The 24,673-nt window shown below is 42.9% G+C and overlaps 2 protein-coding genes across 3 annotated transcripts in view; one reads left to right on the top strand and one right to left on the bottom strand.

Annotated features, from left to right (window-relative positions):
• The window catches only part of GON4L (gon-4 like), an 89,476-nt gene extending 74,447 nt beyond the window's left edge, over positions 1–15,029 (bottom strand). Inside the window, exons 1-3 of one of the 2 annotated variants that reach the window (XM_007457927.1) lie at positions 14,894–15,029; positions 12,551–13,081; positions 7,804–7,995 (exon numbers count right to left, since the gene is read on the bottom strand). In XM_007457927.1, coding sequence (XP_007457989.1) covers positions 7,804–7,995; positions 12,551–13,055 — 697 coding nt within the window. In that variant the 5' untranslated portion in view covers positions 13,056–13,081; positions 14,894–15,029. Of the gene's footprint in view, positions 1–7,803; positions 7,996–12,550; positions 13,082–14,893 lie in introns of those variants that run through there. The other variant, XM_007457926.1, reaches the window with a different exon arrangement.
• Positions 15,030–16,673: 1,644 nt separating this feature from the next.
• Positions 16,674–24,673, top strand: part of SYT11 (synaptotagmin 11) — a 20,618-nt gene continuing 12,618 nt past the window's right edge. The window contains exons 1-2 of the mRNA XM_007457922.1: positions 16,674–16,891; positions 23,150–23,967. Coding sequence (XP_007457984.1) covers positions 16,858–16,891; positions 23,150–23,967 — 852 coding nt within the window. The 5' untranslated portion in view covers positions 16,674–16,857. The remainder of the gene's footprint in view (positions 16,892–23,149; positions 23,968–24,673) is intronic.

The following is a 24,673-nucleotide window of genomic DNA, read 5'->3' as shown; positions in this document are numbered from 1 at the left end:
TGTTTAAAAACCCCCACCCCCACCTTCTTTTTTTTTTTTTTTTTTTTTTTGGCTACACTGCACGGCAAGCAGAACTTCCCTGACCAGGGATTGAACCTGCACCCCCTGCAGTGGAAGTGCACCTGGGAAGCCCCACACACACTTCTAAATAACCCATGGGTCAAAGAAGATATCCCAAGAGAAATCAGAAAATACTGTCAACTGAAGTTGATAAAATGGAATATATCAAAATTTGTGGGGCATAGCTAGCACAGTGTTTAAAGGGAAATTGATACATTCTATAGTATTATTAGAAAATAAAGTCTCAAATCCATGACCTAAGCTCCCACTTTAAGAAACTAGAAAAAGACCAAATTAAACCCAAAGCAAAGAGACAGAAGAAAATAATATAAAACAGCAAAAACCAGAAAAATAAATTAATGAAACCAAAAGCTTGTTCTTTGAAAAACCTCTAGCCAGAATGATTGAGAAAGACTAAATTACGAGTGTAAGGAATAAAAGAACAGACATCATTACAGAGCCCACAGACATTAAAAAGATGACAAAGGGGCTTCCCTGGTGGCGCAGTGGTTGAGAGTCCGCCTGCCGATGCAGGGGACACGGGTTCGTGCCCCGGTCTAGGAGGATCCCACATGCCGCAGAGCGGTGGGGCCCGTGAGCCATGGCCGCTGGGCCTGCGCGTCCGGAGCCTGTGCTCCGCAGCGGGAGAGGCCACAGCAGTGAGAGGCCCGCGTACCGGAAAAAAAAAAAAAGATGACAAAGGAATATTATGAAAAACTTTATGTCAATAAATTCAACAACTTGGATAGAACAAACAAATACCTGAAAAGATACCAACTGTCAAAGCTCACTCAAGAACAAAGAGATAACCGAATAACGCTTTATCTGTTAAAGAAATTGAATTCATAGTTAAAAACATCCTACAAAGAAAACCCTAGGCCCAGATGGCTTCACTGGTGCGTTCAACAAAACATTTAAGGAAGAAATAAAACCACTTCACAAACTCTTCAAAAAAAACAAACAAAAACAAAAAAACACAAAGAAGGGCTTCCCTGGTGGCACAGTGATTGAGAATCCGCCTGCCAATGCAGGGGACACGGGTTCGATCCCTGGCCCGGAAAGATCCCACATGCTGCAGAGCAACTAAGCTCGTGTGCCACAACTGCTGAGCCTGTGCTCTGGAGCCCGTGAGCCACAACTACTGAGCCTACGTGCCACAACTACTGAAGCCCACGCGCCTAGAGCCTGTGCTCCACAATGAGGGAAGCCACTGCAATGAGAGGCCCGCACATTGCAACGAAGAGTGGCCCCCACTCGCCGCAACTAGAGAAAGCCCACGTGCAGCAGCGAAGACCCAACACTGCCAAAAAAAAATACATAAAATTTTAAAAAAAAAACACACACAAAGAAGAGGAAGGAACACTTCCCAACTCATCGTATGAGGTCACTATTACCCTAATACCAAAACCAAAGACATTACAAGAAAAGAAAACTACAGGGGCTTCCCTGGTGGCACAGTGGTTAAGGATCTGCCTGCCAATGCACTGATCCCTGGTCTGGGAAGATCCCACATGCCACTAAGCCCATGCGCCACAACTACTGAGCCTGTGCTCTAGAGCCCATGAGCCACAACTACTCAAGCCCGCGAGCCACAACAACTGAAGCCTGAGTGCCAAAACTAATGAAGCCCGCGCGCCTAGAGCCCATGCTCCACAACAAGAGAAGCCACTGCAATGAGAAGCCCACGCACCACAATGAAGAGTAGCCCCTGCTCGCCTCAACTAGAGAAACCCCACGCGCAGCAACAAAGACCCAAGCAGCCAATAAATAAATAAATAAATAATTTTTTTTAAAAACTACAACCACAGACACAAAAATCCTTAACAAAATATTAGCAAATCAAATCCAGCAATACAAAAAATATATACATATACCTATATCATGATCAAAAGGGTCGATTTATCACTGAAATGCAAAACTGCTTTGAAATTTGAAAATCAATCAATACAATTCACCATATCGACAGACTAAAAGCAAAAACGAAAACAAAACATAATCTCAATAGATGTAGAAAAAGCTTTTCACAAAATCCAACATCAGTTCATGATAAAAACTCTCCACAACTAGGAATAGTAGAGAACTTCCTCAATCTGATAAACAATAGCTATAAACCAACAAATTCTGCTTAGTGGTGAAAAACTGAGTTTATTTCCCCTAAGAGATCAGGAACAAAGGAAAAGATGCCCACTCTCACTACTTCTCTTCAACACTGTACTGAATGTCCTAGCCAGTGCATAATAAGATGGGGGCTGATGGACGGACAGGGAAAGAGAGAGGGAGAGGAAGGAAGAGAGAGGAAGGAATGGAAAGAAAGAAAGAAAAGACACACAAATTGGAAATGAAGGAAAACAACTCCTTATTTGCAGGTGACTTAATTATCTATGTGAGAAATCCCTCGGTACTTCCCTGGCGGTCCAGCAGTTAAGACTCTGCGCTCCCAATACAGGGGGCACAGGTTCGATCCCTGGTCAGGGAACTAAGATCCCACATGTCACAGAGCACAGCCTAAAAAATGGGGGAAAAAAAAGAAATCCCTAAAGAATCTATAAAAAAGTACATAAAGCTAATAAGTGAATTTATAGCAAAGTCACAAGATATACCAATATACCAACATCTATATTTCTATAAATTAGCAATGAATTGAAAATTGAAAAGAAAAACTGACATTAGCATAAAAAATAAATGCTTAGAACTTCCCTGGTGGCGCGCAGTCGTTAAGAATCCACCTGCCATGGGCTTCCCTGGTGGCGCAGTGCTTGAGAGTCCGCCTGCCGATGCAGGAGACGCGGGTTCGTGCCCCGTTTCGGGAAGATCCCACATGCCGCGGAGCGGCTGGGCCCGTGAGCCATGGCCACTGAGCCTGCGCGTCCGGAGCCTGTGCTCCGCAAATGGGAGAGGCCACAACAGTGAGAGGCCCGCATAACGCAAGGAAAAAAAAAAAAAAAAAAAAAAACACCTGCCAATGCAGGGCACACGGGTTCAAGCCCTGGTCCAGGAAGATCCCACATGCCACAGAGCAACTAAGCCCATGTGCCACAACTACTGAGCCTGCACTCTAGAGCCGGGAAGCCACAACTACTGAGCCCGTACACAACTACTGAAGCCCTCACGCCTAGAGCCCGTGCTCCACAACAAGAGAAGCCACTGCTATGAGAAGCCCGCACACTGCAATGAAGAGCAGCCCCCGCTAGCTGCAACGAGAGAAAGCCCACACGCAACAAAGACCCAGTGCAGCCAAAAATAAATAAAAAATAAATAAATTTAAAATAAATAAATACTTAATACACGAAAAATTTATATACTAAAAACTACAAAATATTTCTGAAATTTTTGAAAACCTAAATAAATAGAAATATATCTTATTCATGGATTAGTAGGCTCAGTATTGTTAAGATGACAACCTTCCCGGGACTTCCCTAGCACTCCAGTGATTAAGACTCCACGCTCCCAATGCAGGGGGCAGGGGTTCGATCCCTGGTCAGGGAACTAAGATCCCACATGCCGCATGGTGCAGCCAAAACAAAAAAAAGACAGTGACTTTCCCAAATAGATCGACAGTTTCATTATTGATCAATATGCCAGCAAGTATTTTTTCTTTTTTGTTTTCTTTTTTTTTTTTGCGGTACGTGGGCCTCTCACTGTCGTGGCCTCTCCCACTGCGGAGCACAGGCTCCGGACGTGCAGGCTCAGCAGCCATGGTCACAGGCCGAGCCGCTCTGCGGCACGTGGGATCTTCCCAGACCGGGGCACAAACCCCTGTACCCTGCATCAGCAGGCGGACAGACTCTCAACCACTGCGCCACCAAGGAAGCCCACCAGCAAGTATTTTTGAAGAAAATGGCAAGCCAATCCTAAAACTTACACGTAAATGCAAAGTACCTAGAATAGCCCAATGATCTTGTTTAAAAAAAAAAAGTTGGAAGACACAGACTACCTGATTTCAAGACTGTGACATTGGTGAAAGGTTAAATACATAGACCAATGGAAAAGAAGAGAGAGTCCATGAATGACCCACACAAATAGTGACTTTTTCACATAGATGCAAAGGTAATTTAATGGAGAAAGAAATCTTTTCAACAAATAGTGCTGAAACAACTGGACATCCATAGGTAAAAAAAAGAATCTCAAATATACCTCCCACATTATACAATAATTAACTCAGATGCCAGAACTCAAAAGATCCTGCATGCCGCGATGAAAATCCCGCCTGCCGCAACTAAGACCTGGCACAGCGAAATAAATAAATAAATATATTTTTTTAATTAACTCAAAATGGATCACATACACCATATGTAATGTGTAAAACTACAACTTCTAGAAGAAAACAGGAAAAAAAAACTTTGTGGCCTTGGATTAGGCAAAGGTTCCTTGATACGACACGAAAGCATAATCCGTATAAGTAAAACCTGGGACTTCCCTGGTGGTCCAGTGGTTAAGAGTCCGCCTCCGAATGCAAGGGACGCGGGTTCAATCCCTGGTCAGGGAACTAAGATCCCACATGCTGAGGGGCAACTAAGCCTGCACGCTCTAGAGCCTGCGTGCCACAACCAGAGAAGCCCGCAAGCCACAACAAAGATCCTGCATGTCGCAACTAAGACTCAACGCAGCCAAATAAATAAATAAATAAAATTTCAAAAAACAAAAAAAAAAACCTTGAAGTAGCTCCTCGTGGCTAATGCTGAAACAATTCGGGCAAAATAAATAATGCTAACATGGCACTATAACTCAAATAATAAAACAAACATCCATGAGTCCACACTCATATAAAAACTGAATAAATAAATGAGGGAGAAGAGACTGCTCTTCTTTACAGAAAAATTCCAATTAATAAATGTAAAAGGAACAACAGAAATAAAAAATCAGCATTATAATTGTTGCAGGTGATCTACCAATGGAGGCTAAAATTAGGGGGGAAACATCTGAAGAGAAAAAGGATATATGCATAGTTTCAAAGTATCTCACGCAAGACATGCAGTAATTATGAATGGAATATAGACAAACAACAGGATAATGAACAAACATTTCACCAAAAAATATCTATAAATGGCCAATAAATACATGAAAATATGCTTTATATCATTATTCATTAAGGAAATGCAAGTTAACACAAGGAAATACACCTAGTAGAACAGATAGAATTAAAAAGTCTGTTAACTGCTGGCAAGGATGTGGATCAATTGTAAATCACATACATTCCCGATGGTAATGTAAAATGGTACAGCTACTCTGGAAAACAGTTTAGACGCAGTTTAAACATACGTTTACTGTAAGACCCAGCAATGCCACTCCTAGTTATTACCCCGAGAAAAATGAAAACGTATGTCTATCAAAGAACCAGGGACTTCCCTGGTGGTGCAGTGGTTAAGAATCTGCCTGCCAATGCAGGGGACATGGGTTCTACCCTGGTTCAGGAAGATCCCACATGCCGCGGATCAACTAAACCTGTGCACCACAACTACTGAAGCCCGCATGCCTACAGCCCATACTCCACAAGAGAAGCCACTGCAATGAGCAGCCCGCACGCAGCAAGGAAGACCCAACACAGACAAAAATAAATAAATAAAATACAAATAATTTTATTTAAAAAATAAGAATTATATGTGGGGACTTCCCCGGCAGTCCAGTGGTTAAGACTCCACACTCCCAACGCAGGGGGCACTGGCTCAATCCATGGTCGGGGAACTAAAATCCCATATGCCACATGGGGTAGCCCAAAAAAAGAGAAAAAAAAAAAAAAAAAAGAACTACATGTGAAGGTTTATAGCAGCTTTACTCATAACAGGCAAAAACCAGAAAGAACCCAAACGTCCATCAGCTGGTGAACAGATAAACAAATTGTGGCATATCTATACAGTAGAATACTACTCAGCAATGAAGAACAAACATGAATTAATCTTAAAAGCATTACACGAAGTGAAAGATACAGGATGCACACAGTACTGTAAATCAACTATACTTCAATAAAAATTTTAAAAGATACCAGATGCAAAAGGTTACATACATACTGTATAACACCTATATATAATACTGTAGAAAATGCAAAACTGTAAGAATAAAATTGAGATCACTGGTTCCCAAAGGCTGAAAATGAAGAACTGCAAAGGGGAATGAGGGAACTTTTAGAGAGAGATGTTCCATATATTGATTGTAGTGGCAGTTACACAACTATATCCATTTTTCAAAACTCACTGAAAAAAATTTATGGTACGAAAATTATCTCAATAAATCTGACATTAAAAAAGAATCAATGTAACTCTCCATATTAACAGAATAAAGGAGGGAATTCCCTGGCAGTCCAGTGATCAGGACTCTGCACTTCCACTGCAGGGAGCACGAGGTCGATCCCTGGTCAGGGAAATAAGATCCCGCATGCCACACAACACGGCCAAAAAACAAAACAAAACAAAAAAAAAAACAGAATAAAGGGAAAAAACATACAATAATCTTAATAGAGATTTTTAAAAAGCATTTGACCAAATTCAATATGTGATAAAACTCAGAAAACTAGGAAAAAATTTTCCATCATCTGATACAATATATCTATAAAAAGCCTACAATTATCATCACATATAATAAGGAATACTGAACACCTTCCCACAAGTTCAGAAATAAGACGTGGATGCCCACTATCACAACTTCTAACCTACATAGCAATGGAGGTCTATTATTTGCGGTGAGAAAAAGAAATCACAAGTGTTCACTTTAAAACCGTTTGTTAAGCTAAATAAAGAAGTCTTTATTCACTCGTCTGTATGTGTTATATTTCACAATAAAAATATAATGTTTCAGGCTTCCTTGGTAGCACAGTGGTTAAGAATCCACCTGCCAATTAAGGGGACACGGGTTCTACCCTGGTCCGGGAAGATCCCACATGCCGCGGAGCAACTAAGCCCGTGTGCCACAACTACTAAGCCTGCGCTCTACAGCCCGAGAGCCACAACTACTGAGCCCTCGTCCCACAACTACTGAAGCCCGCGTGCCTAGAGCCCGTGCTCCGCAACAAGAGAAGCCACCGCAACGAGAAGCCCACACACCACAATGAAGAGCAGCCCCACTCGGTGCAACTACAGAAAACTCGCGCACAGCATCGAAGACCCAACGCAGCCCAAAATAAATAATAATAAATAAAATAAATTTTAAAAAATATATATATATGTATACATATATATAAAATGTTTCAAAAAAACTTTAAGGAGGCCTAATACTATGACCTAGCAATTCCACACAACAAAAATTAGGCATATATGTCCACCAAAAGATCTACAGTAGAATGTTCACAGCAGCATCATTCAGAGTAGCCTACAACTGAAAAGTATTCACTCATTAAGAATTGAATTAATAAAGAAAATACAGAATATTCTAACAACAGAATGCTATATCGTAACGAAAATGAACAATCTACAAGTACATGCAACAATGTGGACCAACTTCATAAACATAATGTTGAGTGGGAAAAGGCAATCAAAAAACATATTCATATTTCACATAAAGTACAAAACAGGTGAACTAATCTGTGCTGCTAGAAGTCAAGATAATGGTTACCCATGGGTGGGTGTCAGTAATAAATGAAAGGAAGGACTTCTGGGTACTGGTAATACTCTTTCTTGATCTGGTTGCTGATTACATGGGTTTATTCAATCTTTGAAAATTCAGTGAACTTGGATACCTTGGAATATGTGCAGTTTTCTGCAAATTATACTTCAATAAAGAGGATTTTTTTAAAGAAAAGAAAAGAAAGCCTACCCATTGGTATAAAGAGTCCACCATCCTCTATCTCTTCCTCAGCTTGGTGAGCTAGAGTCCTGAGTGGCTTTTCTTGAGGAGAGGCACAGACATCTGGCTGAGATGATTTCCTAGGCTGGGCTGCTGGTTTTGCAGAGTGACTGTCTGATGGTAATGAAGGCATCTCCCCTCCAGAATGCATTTGGGATTTTCCTGGAAGAATCACAAATATTGCTCCACACTTTGTCCATTCTCAATTATACTCTGTTGTAAAAATCAGCATCTTGTTACAAAGGCATTTTTAGTTAGATAACTTCATTAATGATGCATTTACTATACAGGCATTCCTCTCTCTTAAAGACAGTATCCTAAGAAAAATACTGAAATCAAAGCTCAGGTCCAATTTACTCATCTGTAATGTCAGGGAATTGAACTAGGTAATCGCTAAGGTCTTTCTAGTTCTAACACGCATTTTTTTCCCCTATGAAAAAATCATATCCGTAATTGTAGGGTGGGGGGAGATATATTCCTGGTAACGAAGGGACATTTTATATAGATGACCATTTACACCACATTTAATCAACTATAAATGATATAGGACTTCCCTGGTGGCTCAGTGCTTAAGAATCCACCTGCCAATGCAGGGGACGTCGGTTTGAGCCCTGGTCTGGGAAGATCCCACATGCCGCAGAGCAACTAGGCCCATGCGCCACAACTACTGAGCCTCCACTCTAGAGCCTACGAGCTACAACTACTGAGCCCGCATGCCACAATTACTGAAGCCCGTGCACCTAGAGCCCGTGCTCTGCAACAAGAGAAGCCACCACAATGAGAAGCCCGTGCACCGCAGCAAAGAGTAGCCCCCACTCTCCGCAACTAGAGAAAAGCCCGCATGCAGCAACGAAGACCCAATGCAGCCAAAAATAAATAAAATAAATTTTTTTAAAGATATACATTATAAAATGTCCTGAACTTTCTGACTCTGTAAGATCAATCTTACAAAGCATTAGAGTAAAAATCACCATAACATTATAAATACGTGGTTATACAGTTCATTAGACAACTTTCTCCTTTCCTCACCTCAACTCTTGTTTGTTTGTTTGTTTTTTTGGCCGAGCCGCATGGGTTGCGGGATCTTAGTTCCCCAACCAAGGATGGATCTCAGGGCCCCGGCAGTGAGAGTGCTGAGTCCTAACCACTGGACCGCCAGGGAATTCTCTCCTCACCTCAACTCTTAAAGACTGCTGCCTTTCTTTCCATTTTTCGTGAGGGGCATTAAAAAGACAAAGAGGGGCTTCCCTGGTGGCGCAGTGGTTGAGAGTCCGCCTGCCGATGCGGGGGACGCGGGTTCTTGCCCCAGTCCGGGAGGATCCCACATGCCGCGGAGCAACTGGGCCGGTGAGCCACAACTACTGAGCCTGCGCGTCTGGACCCTGTGCTCTGCAATGCGAGGCTGCGACAGTGAGAGGCCCGTGCACGGCGATGAAGAGTGGTCCCCGCTCTCCGCAACTGGAGAAAGCTCTCGCACAGAAACAAATACCCAACACAGCCAAAAATAAATAAATAAATTTATTTTAAAAAAAAAAGTTCCTCTCAGGCACACTTCTTATAAGAGGGAGGAACTTAAATCAATAGCACAGCAGAGCTTTCTCATTCATCAACAGTCGTTAATAATTTTTATAATTAATCTCTAACATTTAAAAACTGAACTGATGCAAATGATTTTTTTAAACAAACATACCAGAATCTTTACATCTAAGCAAAATACAGAAGTTCACTTTGGTAGGTAGAGCTTCCACTGATACTTTTTCCACCTCAAACAGTTGGAACTACTCCAAAACTGTCCCTACAGTTTATCAGCTGCACCATACTCTACATAGAGAAAATATTCCTTTTCTCCGCAACCATTTTTTTCCTGATCCCATCTCATTGCTTCTCAATTTAATTCCCCTTCTACAGAACCCCCTAGGATCCCACTCTTCTTTTCCTCTTATCAATCTGCTAGATGCCAAAGACCTTAGAAAGAGAAGTCAAGAAGGGTAAGAGAGGGACTTCCCTCTCTTAACCTCTCAGTGGTTAAGAATCTGCCTTCCAATGCAGGGGGACGTGGGTTTGATCCCTGGTAGGGGAACTAAGATCCTACATGCCGCAGGGCAACTAAGCCCGCACGCTCTGGAGCCCACGCACCGCAACGAAAGATCCCACATGCCTGCAGCAATGAAGATCCCACGTGCCGCAACTAAGACCCAATGCAGCCAAATAAAGAAAGAAAGAAAGAAGGGTAAGAGAAAGAAGTAAAAGCCTTACTCAGAGCACAGCTGTAACTTGTTTACTGCCAGTCTAAAAACTTCAAATTGATAACATGAAAATAATTAGATGAAAACTGTAAAAACCAACTAATTTTAAGCTGAAATCTGCCTAAGTTAATCATTTTTAGAAGGCAAAGAAAGGAAAAAAAGGCTTAAGTTGAAATCAGGGTCCATAAATCAATCTTAAAAGAACAATTAAAATTCTATGAGAATAAACATCAATATAAAGGTTTACTCACTAGCACCTGCAATCTAGAAACATGATTTAACAGTGTATAGCAATTATAACACAATGCTGATACTTCAAAATAACCTAGATGTTTTTTCTGTTTTCTTCCCCCACATAATCATAATAAAAAAACCAAAATGTCACTTAAAAGAAAGCAAAACAACGAAAAGAATATGCACTAAATTATAACAGCAATTACTCTGAGCAGTAAGATTATGGGTGATTTTTAGTTTCTTCTTTCAACTTTTCAATATTTTCCAAAACGCACATGTATGAATTTTCAATCTTCCTTCTTTCCTCCTTTCTGCTTTTTATGTGACATTTCTATTTGGCTGAAAACAGTTACTTGGGGGGAGAAAAGGAGTCATAATGTACTTCTTTTACTGGTATTACTCGTATATACAGCTAACTGAAGTACTAGGTGGGAGAATCAACGGGGTAGTAGTATCACAGATAATCCTAAAAAATAAATGTTTATTTATCCACACTTGGATATTTGTAAAGTGGCCACTGAAAATATCTCTAGATTCCACTCCTCAATAGGTGAGTGACTTTGAACCCCTACTTAATTTTACATTCCTTCTCTAGCACTTTAATCCTGCATTTTCTATTTCCTCCTGTCTTCATATCACAAATACAACCTAGCCAAGGAAAAAGTTCTAGAGTCTTGCCGCCCCCTCTAGCGATTTCCATTCTCCCGTGGCACAAATTATTACTGGGGCTTTCATCCCTCCCTCTTTAATGCCATTATTTGATTTCCTTTTTCTAAAAGACTCTCCTAAATCTACTCTCAAAGATCATCAACCTTTAAATGTAATATTTTCTCAGGCATCACTGTATCTCCTTTGTCACTAAATTTTAAATGATGTATCTGTTCTTAAAACTCTCCTCCCTCCTTGACTTCCACTATTACTTCTCCAGTTTTCCCTTCTCTGTCATCTTCTTCCATGCTCCTTTCCATGAAGAAGAACCACAATTAACACTTTTCTAGTCCTACCTCTTACCAACTGAGATTGAGAAAACTCCAATCTCAATTTTCTATTTTTCCTTGATGGCACCTCACACTCCATATATCTAAAGCTGAACTCATTTCAACCCCCTCAAATACCTTCCTCGTGAAGGTATGCTTCACCATCTCCAAGTCCAGTTATCTTAAATGGTATCAGTCTCTGAGTAATGTTAATTCTTTCTTTGTAATGTCTCTGAGATATACCCTTTCCTTCTCTATCCTTACTGCCAACATCCTACACCAATACTTTATACAGTCTCAAGGGCATAGCAGCATGGCTCTGTATAGTAATCTGGATCTATCCTTTCTATCTGAAGCCCTGCTACCCTCCCACACAAACAGCACTTCTACGTGTTTGTAGAAAATGCTATTCTGCCTCCACTCCTTCACCCCAATCCGTCCAATCCTATCAATCCAAGTTCTGATTTCAAAAATCCTAATTACTTGTACCACACTAGCACTTAATCCCATAGTATCTTAAACTGCTCCAAATGAATTATCCATAATTCACTTGGAGCAGTGTCTTGTCTTCCCAACTAGACTATAAGCTTTCTGAGGTCAGAACTATGCCTTCTGCTTCTTTTGTTAATTGGCTATAACCTTCAGGAAAAGTTGAAACACTTAAGTGTGAAAAACAAAGCCCTTCACAATCTAAACACAATCTACCACTCTGAAGATATCTCTCACTACCTCTTCTGCCTTTGCCTCTGCCTCTGCCTCTCTGCCTCTCTGCCTCTCTGCCTCTCTGCCTCTGCCTCTGCCCAGACTGTTCTTGGCCTAAGATACTCCATGCCACCAGTCCATCAAACCACAACTCATCCTTCAAGTCCTAACGGTTATGTCACCTCTGTAGACACAGGCAGCGGTCTCTCCCTTTAAGCCACTGCCCCTCCTCAAGGCCCACTTCATAAATACTAACCAAATCACAAAAGGCCATACATAGTTCATCCCTCCAGAAATGATGAAAAGATAAGAGAAAGGAAAGAAAAGGATACAGAAGATGATCCAGGAAATGGCAGGGGAGAAGAAAGTTTCCACCCATTCATAACATTCAACGCTGACCCTTACAAGCACCACAGCTCCAATTCCATAGCAAATCAGCATCCTCTTTCAGAAACGCTATTTTGTAAAGGCACTGCAGAAAGTGCGATGACAACAGTAAAGGCAATGGCAAGCTGGTACTGACAAGTAAAATGTAACCTAAGACCTTCCATATCTTACCTCCTTCTTCCTTGAATTCTTCACTAGGATCTCCTGAAAAAGGCTCCTTTGCGATAAGACGATCACCTCTGTCTTCTTGAGCAAGTGACCCAGGCCTGAGTGTAATTTTCTTCCCTCTCCTTGAACAAGTGGCCTGGAGTTTTCCTTTACCAATGTGTATATTTAGGGGCTGGGAAGACTCCAAGGAAGGTAGGGTGATTCCCTGAGAGATGGCCACATCGACAGCTTCTAGAACTGGTGTATTTGTGTCCTGGGTGAGCATCCCAGAGCTCAAAGATGGGTCCTCCATACCAAGCTGACTTCCTGCATCCTGCACAGACTGCACTTCAAGGCCAGCTGCTCTGCCATAACTTGGACCCCAGGACACTGACACTGACCCCAGGTCTTTAACTTGGTCAGATTCTGGTTTAACAGCTGACTCTAGGTCTAAGTCATCTTCCTCCTGGTTGCCCTGATGCTGTGGGGACTCTGTCAATGTAGTTCTTCTCTTCTTACAGGGCAACATTTTGCAAGTCCCACTTCTGTTCCATCCTGAAAGGATAAAGGCAAGTTCTTATCACCTTCCTATTAATTAATGATAATAACATTTCCTCAAATCTTTTCACTTATTCATGTTTAATCATGAACACGGTACTTTATACCAAATGCACAATGTCCCATTAGGTGGAAAGTGAGAGACAGTGTTAGACTGCCTGAGTTCAAATCCTAACTCTATTACTGATTAGTGTGTTATCTTGGCTGAGTGACTTAACCTCTCCAAACTTTGGTTTCCTCAACTGTAAAAAAAATAATAATTGCTCTCACCTCATGCAGTTATTACAAGAATTAAATAGTAAGTGATTAGTGTTAGTTATTATTATTACCATCAGGGAGGCAAAATAACGTGATGTTGAAAGCAAACTGTGGAGTCAAGCTTCTCTTCAGCTTTGTGACCTTGCATAAGTTACTTAAACTGAATCTCAGTTTCTTCAGCTATAAAATGAAATAAAAATAGCACCTACATCATTAGATAGTAATTTCTTAGATCAATAAATGTTTGCTAATGTTGCTTTCATAAACAGGTATTTCCATTAACAGAAACAATCCAAAAGCAAAGTGTGGTTGTTTAAAAAGGTTAGACTATATTAACAGAAATTTTGTGTTGAAAACAAGAAAGAGATTCCTAACTGTTCTCTATGTTACTTCTGGACTCTTGGCTTCAATTCCAATTATCACATTTTAATGGCAACACTAACCTAAAGTGGACGGTATCTTCTCTTATGTTCACATAGCAGCTATTTGCAAACCTTTTTTCATACTTACCACTTTTATGATTGCTTCTTGTCTCCTTCCCACCATCCTGCCCCAAAACAATGTGCTTTTTGAGGGAAAGGACTCTTTTCAGCTAGTACGCCTAGTACTCAGCAGTATCTGCCCTATAGTAGATACTCAATAAATGTTCCTCGAATGAATGAATGAAAGAGTGTGTGAACTTCCTATTCTGTGCTTATTCTATGCATCTTGGATCAAGAGCATTATATGGAAACTGACTGCATCTTTCTACCCCCAAAAAACTTTATTCTCAATACAATAGGTCCAAGAATAGAATAATCTCCCTCCTGTTACAGTGAGTTCTTCATCACTGACAATGTTGAAGCAAGGCCTGAACACCCATCTACCAGGGGACTAGATGCAAGCGCGGACTAGAGGACTGCAAAATAAAGTTCCTTCTAAGAGTCTCAACTATAAGGTTAGTTTTAAATCTCCTTAATTCAGTTTCTCCAGGACACTAGGAGAGATTCCCCCACCCATGCCAAATCAACTAATGTCCTTATCTTGATAATTAAAGTTCAATAAACACCTGAAGATTTCGCTGATAAGGGAATGGAAAGGGAGAATGAAGGGGAGTGGGATTAGTTCAGGCAAGTCTTATATTTCAGATAAATTACTGAGATCCAAAAAAGGAGGAAAAAAAAAAGAAAGGCAGCTACTATTCAAAGTCAGCAGCGTGCAGGGATCAGCTCCGGCACTTCAAAGGCAGCAGAGGCTCTAAAGAGCCCCCCCCCCGCCCTTTGGGAACTGCAGTCAGACCGACAGTGAATGAATGCAAATCCGGAGGCAGGCCCAGCGCGGACCCCTCCTGGGAAAAGATTTCACAAAGGGGTCCTAACTGCGCTTTTGACCTCGCCGCCGAGCGCTGGCCCAAGTCCCCACTCCCAGCTACACGTCTTCACTCCCCTACCTCTGTCACGCACCCCGCACCAGCCCTCAGACCCGACCGCCTCAGCCTGGACATCCTTCGCCCGGACGTCCAGCTCCCACCTGCCTCTTCCCGCCCCACGGTACACGACCCAGTACCCTCACCAGCCTGCCCGATCCCGCGGAAACTCAGCTTCGGTACCACCGGAAGTCAGCCAACGTCAGTGACTGACGTGCGCGCCCCCGAGTCGCAGTGAGCGGCGTCAGGGCATCAAGGAGCATGCGCCAACCACAGGTGCCATCTTATTTTTGGGCAGAAAGAAGCCAAAGGGCTAGTATGTCCGTTGTTGGCAAAAAAATTTAAAGGCAATACCTCGCTTTCTCTGTCCATGGAGCTATCCTACTCAAAACAAAACTGGGGGTTAAGGTTCAGTGGTTTAAGTTGACAATTAATCCTTCTCGCCTCTAGACACCTGGAATACAGGACCAAGGAAATGGAGAATTCATAAAATTCCAGAAGGAGGAATCACTGGGTTACAAATAGTGCAGTTTCCTGAATAAAGCTAAGGCAGTCTTGGACTCAATCCATAGTAATTATTCATATCTGTATAATACTCTGCTTACAAAATGCTTTCACCTACGTTATCAAAGGTGATTTTTTTTAATCTTCACAATAAATCCTATGGGACAATGGTATTATTACACCTTCCAATTTACACAGGACAAATTTTTGGCTCAGCTGGGTAAGTGATTTCACAAAGATACACAGCTAGCAGAAGGAATCAGGTATCCTGACTCTAGCTTCTAATGCATTAATCCAGTGTCCAGGAAGGTGCCTGGGGAATAGTCGATGTCCAATAAATTCAATACATGTGTTTTGAATGAATGAGTAACTCCTGGACCTGTTCTTTCCTCTTTTCTACAAGGACAGAACGTCAAAGCTGAAAAAATACATTCAACTCTCTCACTTTACGGGTGAACCATCAACAAATATTTATGCATTTAAATAATTTATTTGACCTGATTCTGTCTGTAAACAGAATCCGACAGGATGAAAGTATCCACAGCCAAAAATGATGAAATTGATGTAATCATGGAGATAACCGCCAGTAGTCTGACTCTTACGTGAATCATTCTAACTCTTCCAAATGTCAAGGAAATCTCTAGAAGCTTGGAGTTTCACTTGTGTTCTGCTTTTGAAACTACAGAATACACAGATCTGTTGGTTTGCTCGCTGGCGCTCCCTCTCTCTCTCTCTCTCTCTCTCTCTCTCTCTCTCTCTCACTCACTTCCCTAAGCAGTTCTAAGCACTTGAAGCTTTTGGAAGAGAAATATCCAACACTGATTAACTTTAGCACTCTTTTTTAGTCTTTTTTAAAAACAGCTTCAATTTACACATCACAGAATCCATCCGTTTTACTTATACAATTAAATTATTTTCAGTAAATTTTCAGAGTTGTGAAACCAACACCAGGTTTGGTCTTTAATCAGAGCTTCTGAAGTTTAAGAACGTTTCCATAATAATCTTTAGTGGTCTCAGAAACGCATAACAATAAAGGCAACTAATACTGAAATGCAGGCAATATAGAATTTTATTTTTCCAAAATCCTGCCAGAACATTCTGCTGCTATATTAAGCCCAGGGAACCGGAATCTCAAGATCTAGGGGATCTCATACGGTAAAGTACCTACACTTGTCCTTAGGCCTCGGAGTTTTCGCCTTACAGACCCACAGCCCATCAGTAGGCGGGGTCTCATTATCTGGAAATCTTGGCGATGGGAGGGGTGTCCTCCCAGAGATCTTCCGGAAAAGGGCGGGGCTTGCCTTCCGGAACTTTTCGGACAGAGGCGGAGTCTGCTGCCGAGGGCCGTTCGGAGGAAGGCGGGGCCTACCTCGCATCAGGACCAGTCTGGCTGCACCTGCTTCCTTAGCTCAGAGCATCCCTGGAGCATCTTAAGAGGCGACCGCAGCTGGCAACCAGAGACCAGACCGTCGCAGGAGGCGTCCGCCAGATACCTTCCCCTTCTCCTGACCTAGCGCTCTGCAGCGGCGGCCTCCGTACTGACCGGAGGTCCCAGAGTTGTCTGACCATTGCAAAAGCATTTATAGCAATAGCCTCTGATTACGACATGGCTGAGATCACCAATATCCGACCTAGCTTTGGTAAGCAGAATCTGGCAAACTAAGCCTGGGGTAGGCGAAACCGTTGCAAAGCCAAGGGAGCCCAGCAGCTGGGCAGAGCGTGAAGCCCAGACCAGGGCCTTCAAGTGCCAGCCCTTCTAGAATCAGGCCTGTGGCGGTGGGTAGAATCGGGACTACTGTGGTGGGTAGCAGGCAGTGTACGGCACCCGAACTTAAGCTATGGGCTGCACGGGCTGAGAAGGCCAGAGTCACACCGAGGGTGGGGAGGTCCAGGATGCTAAAACCTTGTATGGTGCGCTGTCAGCACTGCTGGAGGTGAGAAGCAGAGAGCTTGAGGAGGATGTGAACCCCACCTTCTGGGGGAGGAGAGGTGAGGTAGGCCGAGCCCTCCCCCTTGGGGCACGCAGGGCGGTGCCCCTTCCTCCCCCTCCCACTCATCAGGCCTGCGGGGGAGGGAGGTGGCAAGGGAGATGGGGCATCAAGATGGCAGCTTGGGGACTGTGGGCTGTGTGGCTGGCAGCCAGGGGAGGCGGCGGCCTCTGGGGAAAGAGGGGTGCGGGGGTGGGGAGCAAAAAGGAAGCCACTCCTTAAGCCGGTCAGCTGGATGCTGGGGCTAGGAGGAAACGTGAGCCCTGCAATTTCTATTCTGCATCGTAATGATGGGATCCGTCCGTAGCTACCAAATGGCGCTGGGCGCTGCTGGGCTGGGGGATGACGTGATGTCTATTTCTGGGCCTCCTGGCAGGGCCTAGGCTCTTCTTCCCAGGCCTTTGTTCCCTGTTTCCCTAGGCTGGCTTTTCAAAAAGGGGGACTCACCCGCGCTGGTGCTGGCGGGGGCCCGATCCAGGCCGGAGGGGGAGGGGCGAAAAAGGCAGAGCCCGGGGAGGCCGCTTTGTGTACCAGAGAAAGCATTACGTCATCTCGGAGCTGCTGGTCCCCGACCCAACCCTACGGGCTCCAAGATCAGTTACACTCCCTGGAGCAGAGTGGGGTAGAAAATAGGGAAACAGATGGGAAAGAAAAGCTCGAGAAGCAAGTTTCTCCTCTGGGGGATTCCTCCAAAATGTGCTAGGGTAGCAAACTTCCTGTGCTATGCTTTCCTGGCCCCAAAATAAAAAAGAATTGCCTTGTTTCTCCCTCAGTTCTATCCCAGTTTGTATGGGAGAAGCCAGTGAGAGTTGCTGTCAGCCTAGGGTTCCTCCTTTTCCCTTAAGAGATTCTATCCCTCAGACAATCCAGAAGGTTTGAGCATCCAGACTCCAGTGTTTAGGGTGGGGCCACAATCCAACTAGGAAATGGCTTTTCTCACTCCCAAGTAAAAGGTTTATGGAAATGAACAGAACCCAGTGTGCTCTATCCCCTCAATGCCAGGAAGAAGACATCAGATCAGAGAAAGTATACAGACGACAGATCACACCCATTTACTACTTGTTTGCACAGATTCCCTAAGGCTAAATCTTGATTATATTTCTTTCTTCCACTTCACCTTCTGCATTTTTATATTTTTATTCTTTGAGTCCTAAATTTCCAAAATGGATATCCCTTTTGTCATCACATGAGCACCTCATGATTTTTCTTCTTGCGCTTTCTTTTTCTTCTTATGCCTTCTTTCCAACATATTCTTTTCTTTTAATTGCAGTTCCAGAGTCCTTGGAAAGTTAGATGCTGTAGAGGGAATGTTAGTGGAAAAAGAAATTATCAGGCCCTTACATACTACATTTTATTTAATCCTTACAAATATCCTCAAGTGTATTCATTATTATATATATTTGCTAGATGAGGAAGCTGAGGCTAAGGGAGATAAAATAACTTGGCTAAAGTAAAACAAACTAGTTAGGGTAGTGCTAGGATTTAAACCAATTTCCAGTTGATGCCAAAGTTCATTCTCATTTTACTGTGTCACAGCTGGCCTACTTGACAGGGAAAAGCTATTTTAGCAAAGGAAGTGTCAATAAGCAGGGCTGGTCAGAGACTGAGAGAATTGGACAACGCCCAGATGTGTCTTGCAGATCTTTAAATCCATACAGAGGCTCTCCTCTCCAGAGAACTGCCACTTCTGACTTTTTCACATCTCACAGAGCACTTCATTTCAAACTCCCTAGCCCTTGAGAGATTCACCAAGCCAACACTCAATTATCCATGACCTTGGAGGACAAAAGGAGCAAGCAGCATGGGTCACTGCAATTTACTACTACTTGAAAGCACTCACTTCAGCTTTTAGTTCCAACTTCCTTTTCCCACCAAGCTTTTGACTAAAGCTGGACAATATCTCTGATTTTTCTAGTTCACTGCCTTGGGGGTGGGGGGAGAGAGGCAGGGGTTAACAAATAGTAAAATGAAGAAGAAAGTAGGACAAAAGTGGGAAACAAGGTGGAGGAGATGGCCTAGGTAATTCACAAGTGGATTCATCCATTTCTCTTTTTTTCCTTCTCTATCCTCCTGAAAGATGAGAATCATTCTTCTTCTCTTTTACCTGCTCCACCTCTATTTTCTAGCAATAAAAGTTGAGGCACTGTAAGCAGCAGTGGGGATCTCTCAAGATCACAGAGTAAAATCTATGGGAGAGCCAAAAGGATCACTCAGATGTCTCCCATCCCAGGCCTTTAGACTCCCTTTCAAATCATTCTCAAAAATATACTTGTCCTGGTAGTTCCCTGCTTTTCTCTTCTCATAGAGGCAATCAATATTCAGTTTTACTAATCGGTAGCAAGCAATTTTCAGGAAGTCCCTCATGGGTGAATGGAGAGCCACTTTTTCAAATTGTGCCTATTCTGATTGACAACTGAACCCAATCAATTGTTCAAGCAAATATTTACTGAGCTCCTGTTAGATGCAAGAGACTCAGGGGTTCAAAAATGAACAGGGTGTTGTTTCTGCCCACTCTCAAGGTGCTTACAGCTAAGGCTGCTCCCATTTTGTGAAGCCTCTCCCTGACAGCTTTTATTTCACTTGATACTCTGAAAATAAATGCTGTTATTATTCAGTATGGCCATGGACACAGTCACCTTGGTTTACTTTGTTAAATGGCTTTACTCCTAATCTATATTAATATTTCAAAATGTAACCACTTCTTTTCTTACCTGGTCCCAACTTTCATAGAACCATGGAATGTTTGAGGTAGAAAGAATTTCAGAGACATTTATTCCAATCCTCATTAAAGAAATCTTTTTTAGAATATGCCTGGGCTTCCCTGGTGGCGCAGTGGTTGAGAGTCCGCCTGCCGACGCAGGGGACGCGGGTTCGTGCCCCGGTCTGGGAAGATCCCACATGCCGTGGAGCAGCTAGGCCCGTGAGCCATTGCTGCAATGGGAGAGGCCACAACAGTGAGAGGCCCCTGTACCGAAAAAAAAAAAAAAAAAAAAAAAAAAGAATATGCCTGACTAAGGTGATCCAATCTCTGAAAGTTTTCAAATGGAGATTCACTGCCTCCTGAAGCCATCTGGGCCACTGAGAGGCAGTTCTAACAATAATTTGATTCTTTTCATTGAGTCAGAATCTGTCTTCCTGTAGCCTGTACACGCTGATGTTAGACCTGCCCTCCAAAGTAAAATCACATCAGACCTTCTTCCAGCAAAATGCCTTACGTAATTGAAGAACGTTATTATTCCCAGACCCCTCAGCTCCAGTTCCTTCAGTTTCTCCTCACTTAATATGGTTTCCAGGCCCTCTACTATCCTGCTTATCCATAATGTAGAGACATTCTGGTGTCAGATAGACCAGGGTTTAAATCCCATCATTGCCATTTGCTACTATGTGGCCTAGTGTAGATCTGAGTCCCCAGCTTCCTCAGTTGTAAAGTGGGGATATTAATGGTACCTATTCAATGAGTTATTTGTTTCGGAGAGAAAAATCTCTAACATGATGCCTGGCAGGGTTATCACAAAGGTACACAAAAAATAGCAATTTTTATTCTTGTCAGTACTAGATAGAATACTCCATATGTGTCGTGACCAGTGCAGATGAAATTATACTACTCCTCCTGTGATCTGGACATTGCACTGATAATATAAGTTAGAATCAGCCTAATTATACTCCAAGCTTTTTGTCATCTAAACTACTAAGTTATTTTTACTCACACTCATCAAGTAAGGTCTCCCATTGCCTATCAATAGGTTTTGAAGGGCAAATAGAATTTTACATTTATCCCTGTTATGTGTAATAATATTGACCTCATCCTGTTTTTCCAATCTGTGGAAGTTGTTTTTTATTTTTTATTGAGGTATAGTTGATTTACAATATTGTGTTAGTTTCTGATGTACAGAATAATGATTTGATTATATATTTTCTATATAAAAGAATATTCTTTTTCATATTCTTTTCTATTATGGTTTCTTACAGGATATTGAATATAGTTTCCCCTGCTATGTAGTAGAATCTTGTTGTTTATCTCTTTTACGTATAGTAGTTTGTATCTGCTAATCCCAAACTCCTAAAGTGGAAGCTGTTTTGAATTGACTAATTCATTTGTTCACTGAACACTTACTATGTGCCACATGGTTCTAGGACCTGGGAATATAGCAGTGAACAAAACAGTCACTATTCTTGTTACACTTACCTAGTGAGGGAAGACAGACAAATATATGTCAGGGGTAATAAGTGCTATGAAGAAAAATAAAGCAGGGTAAACGGGATATCATCTTACTTGGAGCAGTCAGGAAATGCTTCTCTGATAAGATGAAGTTTGGAACAGAGGCCTTCAGTGAGTGAGGCCATGAGCCAGGCATATACTTGGTGGAAGGATGTTCTAGGAAGAATCTGCAATATGCTAGAATCACATTTATTTCCTTATTTCCCCTGCCCTACCCAAGACTTACCCTAATGAGTAGTATGGATAACTATAGGCCTTATCTAGATCTTTAAGGTCTAAACCCAATTTGGCTTCAGTGAACTTAATGGGGAGGAAATCCCCAAACCTAATTAGCTAAGTCAGGGGCCCGATTTGTGCAGGAAAAGACAAGACTAGAGGAGGGGAAGGAAAAAAATCTGTTTCTGTTTAGTTATTTGTTTACTTAACAAATATATATTAAGTACCTGTTAGGTGTTTTTAGTGCTGGGGATACAGAAATGAGCTAAACAGACAAAATCCTTGTCCTTATGAAACTTACATTCTAGTGAAGACAGACAATAAATAGTAAAATTATATGTGTGTGTGTATATATATATTCTTATGTGTATGTGTGTGCCTGTGTGTGTGTGTGTGTGTGTTTGAAGACAGACAATAAATAGTAAAATTATATGTGTGTGTGTATATATATATTCTTATGTGTATGTGTGTGTGTGTGTGTGTGTGTGTGTGTGTGTGTGTGTGTGTGTGAGAGAGAGAGAGAGAGAGAGAGAGAGAGAGAAGCATGACAAGACATGTAGAGAAAAATAAGCAGGGCCAGGAAGTGTGGGTCTCAGGGGTGGAAAAGTTTACACTTTTAAATAGGGTGGTCAGGGAAAACCTTACTAAGAAAGTGACAAGGTCTGACATTTTCCACAGTCCCTATTTCTCCCTATTTAAAATACTTGTATTTCATACTAAAAGATTTTATTATTTTATCTTAAAACACAACTATTTTAATTTAATTATTTTATTTATTTTATTTTATTATTTTATCTTAAAATACAAGTATTTTAAATACCTGGGAGCTGAAATTTGGAACATATTTCAAGTACTTAGACGCAGAGTTCTTCTACTTCTTACCACCCACCTACTTTTATCACCCTTGGGCACCCTACCAAAACCATCCAAAATCAACCCCACATCCTTCTACCCTACCTGTCAGTCAGTCAGTCCACACAAGCCCACTGTTGCAAACCCTGTGCTGGATGCTGTGGAATATCCTCCTGAAACCAGACACAGTTCATACCCTTGTGTAACAGTTGAGGTGAATGGGTTCTCATGGAAAAAGGTGACCTATAACACCTTAGTCGACCTATAGCCGACCTATAGGGCGGCTTTATGTGAAACACAAATCAATATGAGCAAACCATAAGTGCTGAGGGAAGGCCAAGAAAAGAACAGGCAGTCAGGTGGGGAACTTCAGGGGAGGCTTTCTAGAGAAGATAAGTATTTCATCCATGTTTGATGGAAAGGAAGATCCATGGATTGGTTGGAGAGGATGGGTGAGGGAATCTCCACGAGAGGGGAGAAGTTCATAAGCCCAGATGAGCAAGTTTTGCTTTGGAGGCTAGGTTACAGATTAGCTTGGCTCCAGCCAGAAGTACTAAGCAGGGGTGCTTTGGGCAGGGGTTGAGGTCCACCTGCCTTGACACGTCTCTGGTCTCCACCTTCAGATGTGTCACCAGTGGTCGCTGGCCTCATCGGGGCCTCTGTGCTGGTGGTGTGTGTCTCGGTGACCGTCTTTGTCTGGACGTGCTGCCACCAGCAGGCAGAGAAGAAGCACAAGAACCCACCATACAAGTTTATTCATATGCTCAAAGGCATCAGCATATACCCAGAGACCCTCAGCAACAAGAAGAAAATCATCAAAGTGCGGAGAGACAAAGATGGCCCTGCGAGGGAAGGTGGACGCGGGAACCTGTTGGTGGACGCAGCAGAGGCTGGCCTGCTGGGCCAAGACAAGGGTCCTAGCTCTGGATCTTGTATAGACCAATTACCCATCAAAGTGGACTATGGGGAAGAACTGAGGAGCCCCATTGCGAGCCTGACCCCCGGGGAGAGCAAAACCACTTCTCCATCATCTCCAGAGGAGGATGTCATGCTAGGATCCCTCACCTTCTCAGTGGACTATAACTTCCCCAAAAAAGCCCTGGTGGTGACAATCCAGGAGGCTCATGGGCTGCCAGTGATGGATGACCAAACCCAGGGCTCTGACCCCTACATCAAAATGACCATCCTTCCCGACAAGCGGCATCGGGTGAAGACCAGAGTGCTGCGGAAGACCCTGGACCCTGTGTTTGACGAGACCTTCACCTTCTATGGCATCCCATACAGCCAGCTTCAGGACCTGGTACTGCACTTCCTCGTCCTCAGCTTTGACCGCTTCTCCCGGGATGACGTCATTGGGGAGGTCATGGTGCCGTTGGCTGGAGTAGACCCCAGCACAGGCAAGGTACAGCTGACCAGGGACATCATCAAAAGGAACATCCAGGTGAGGAGGAAGAGTGTGTTGGGGAGGGATGGTAGGTTGGGGGAGAGAAGGGGAGGGATGAGATGGATGGCAAAGAGGGGCTGTAGAGAGGAAACTCTTGGCTGTCAAGGATAAGCAGTGGTCAAAGTAAGACAGAGAACCTGGCAGGTCAGGTCTCCTCCAAGAAGCAACTTCATGAGGAGAGAAGGGCAGGTAGCTTCTGAAATTTCACTTAGCGGTTGGCATCCTGATGCTGCATCCAGCTTGCTTGGAGCAGGCTGGCTCACCAGTCACAGATCCATCACTTCAGGGATAAGGGGGCTAATTTCTAATCCAAAATGTGTGATCTTCCTCTAGTGAACTTATTTCTCACAGCTGAGAAACTGTGAAATCAGTCATTTTCCCTTCAGCTTCCCTTTCCCAGCCCAAATCTAGAGATGTAAGTAGTATCATCTGTATGACTTTTAACCATTTTATAAATGAAACTTAACTGCTTCAGCCTTTGGGCCCCTAACCCAGGCCCAAACCCTTGCCACAGATACTTCTCTCCCCGTTCCTCCTCTCCTCCTTGTTTGCATTAGAAGGGGGATGAGAGCCCTCCATCCTGCCTCCTCTCCACTGGGCCAGCATTGGCTCTTGAGTTATTTCAGGGATGCAAGAACTGTAACCCCCAGCCCCACTAGTTCATTTCCTCCTCAATCTGGGAGGCAGTGTAGCTCTGCGGTTC

Source organism: Lipotes vexillifer, unplaced genomic scaffold, assembly GCF_000442215.2.
Source record: "Lipotes vexillifer unplaced genomic scaffold, Lipotes_vexillifer_v1.1 scaffold238, whole genome shotgun sequence".
Classification (NCBI taxonomy): Eukaryota; Metazoa; Chordata; class Mammalia; order Artiodactyla; family Lipotidae; genus Lipotes; species Lipotes vexillifer.
This window is presented reverse-complemented; position numbering and strand designations above follow the sequence as displayed.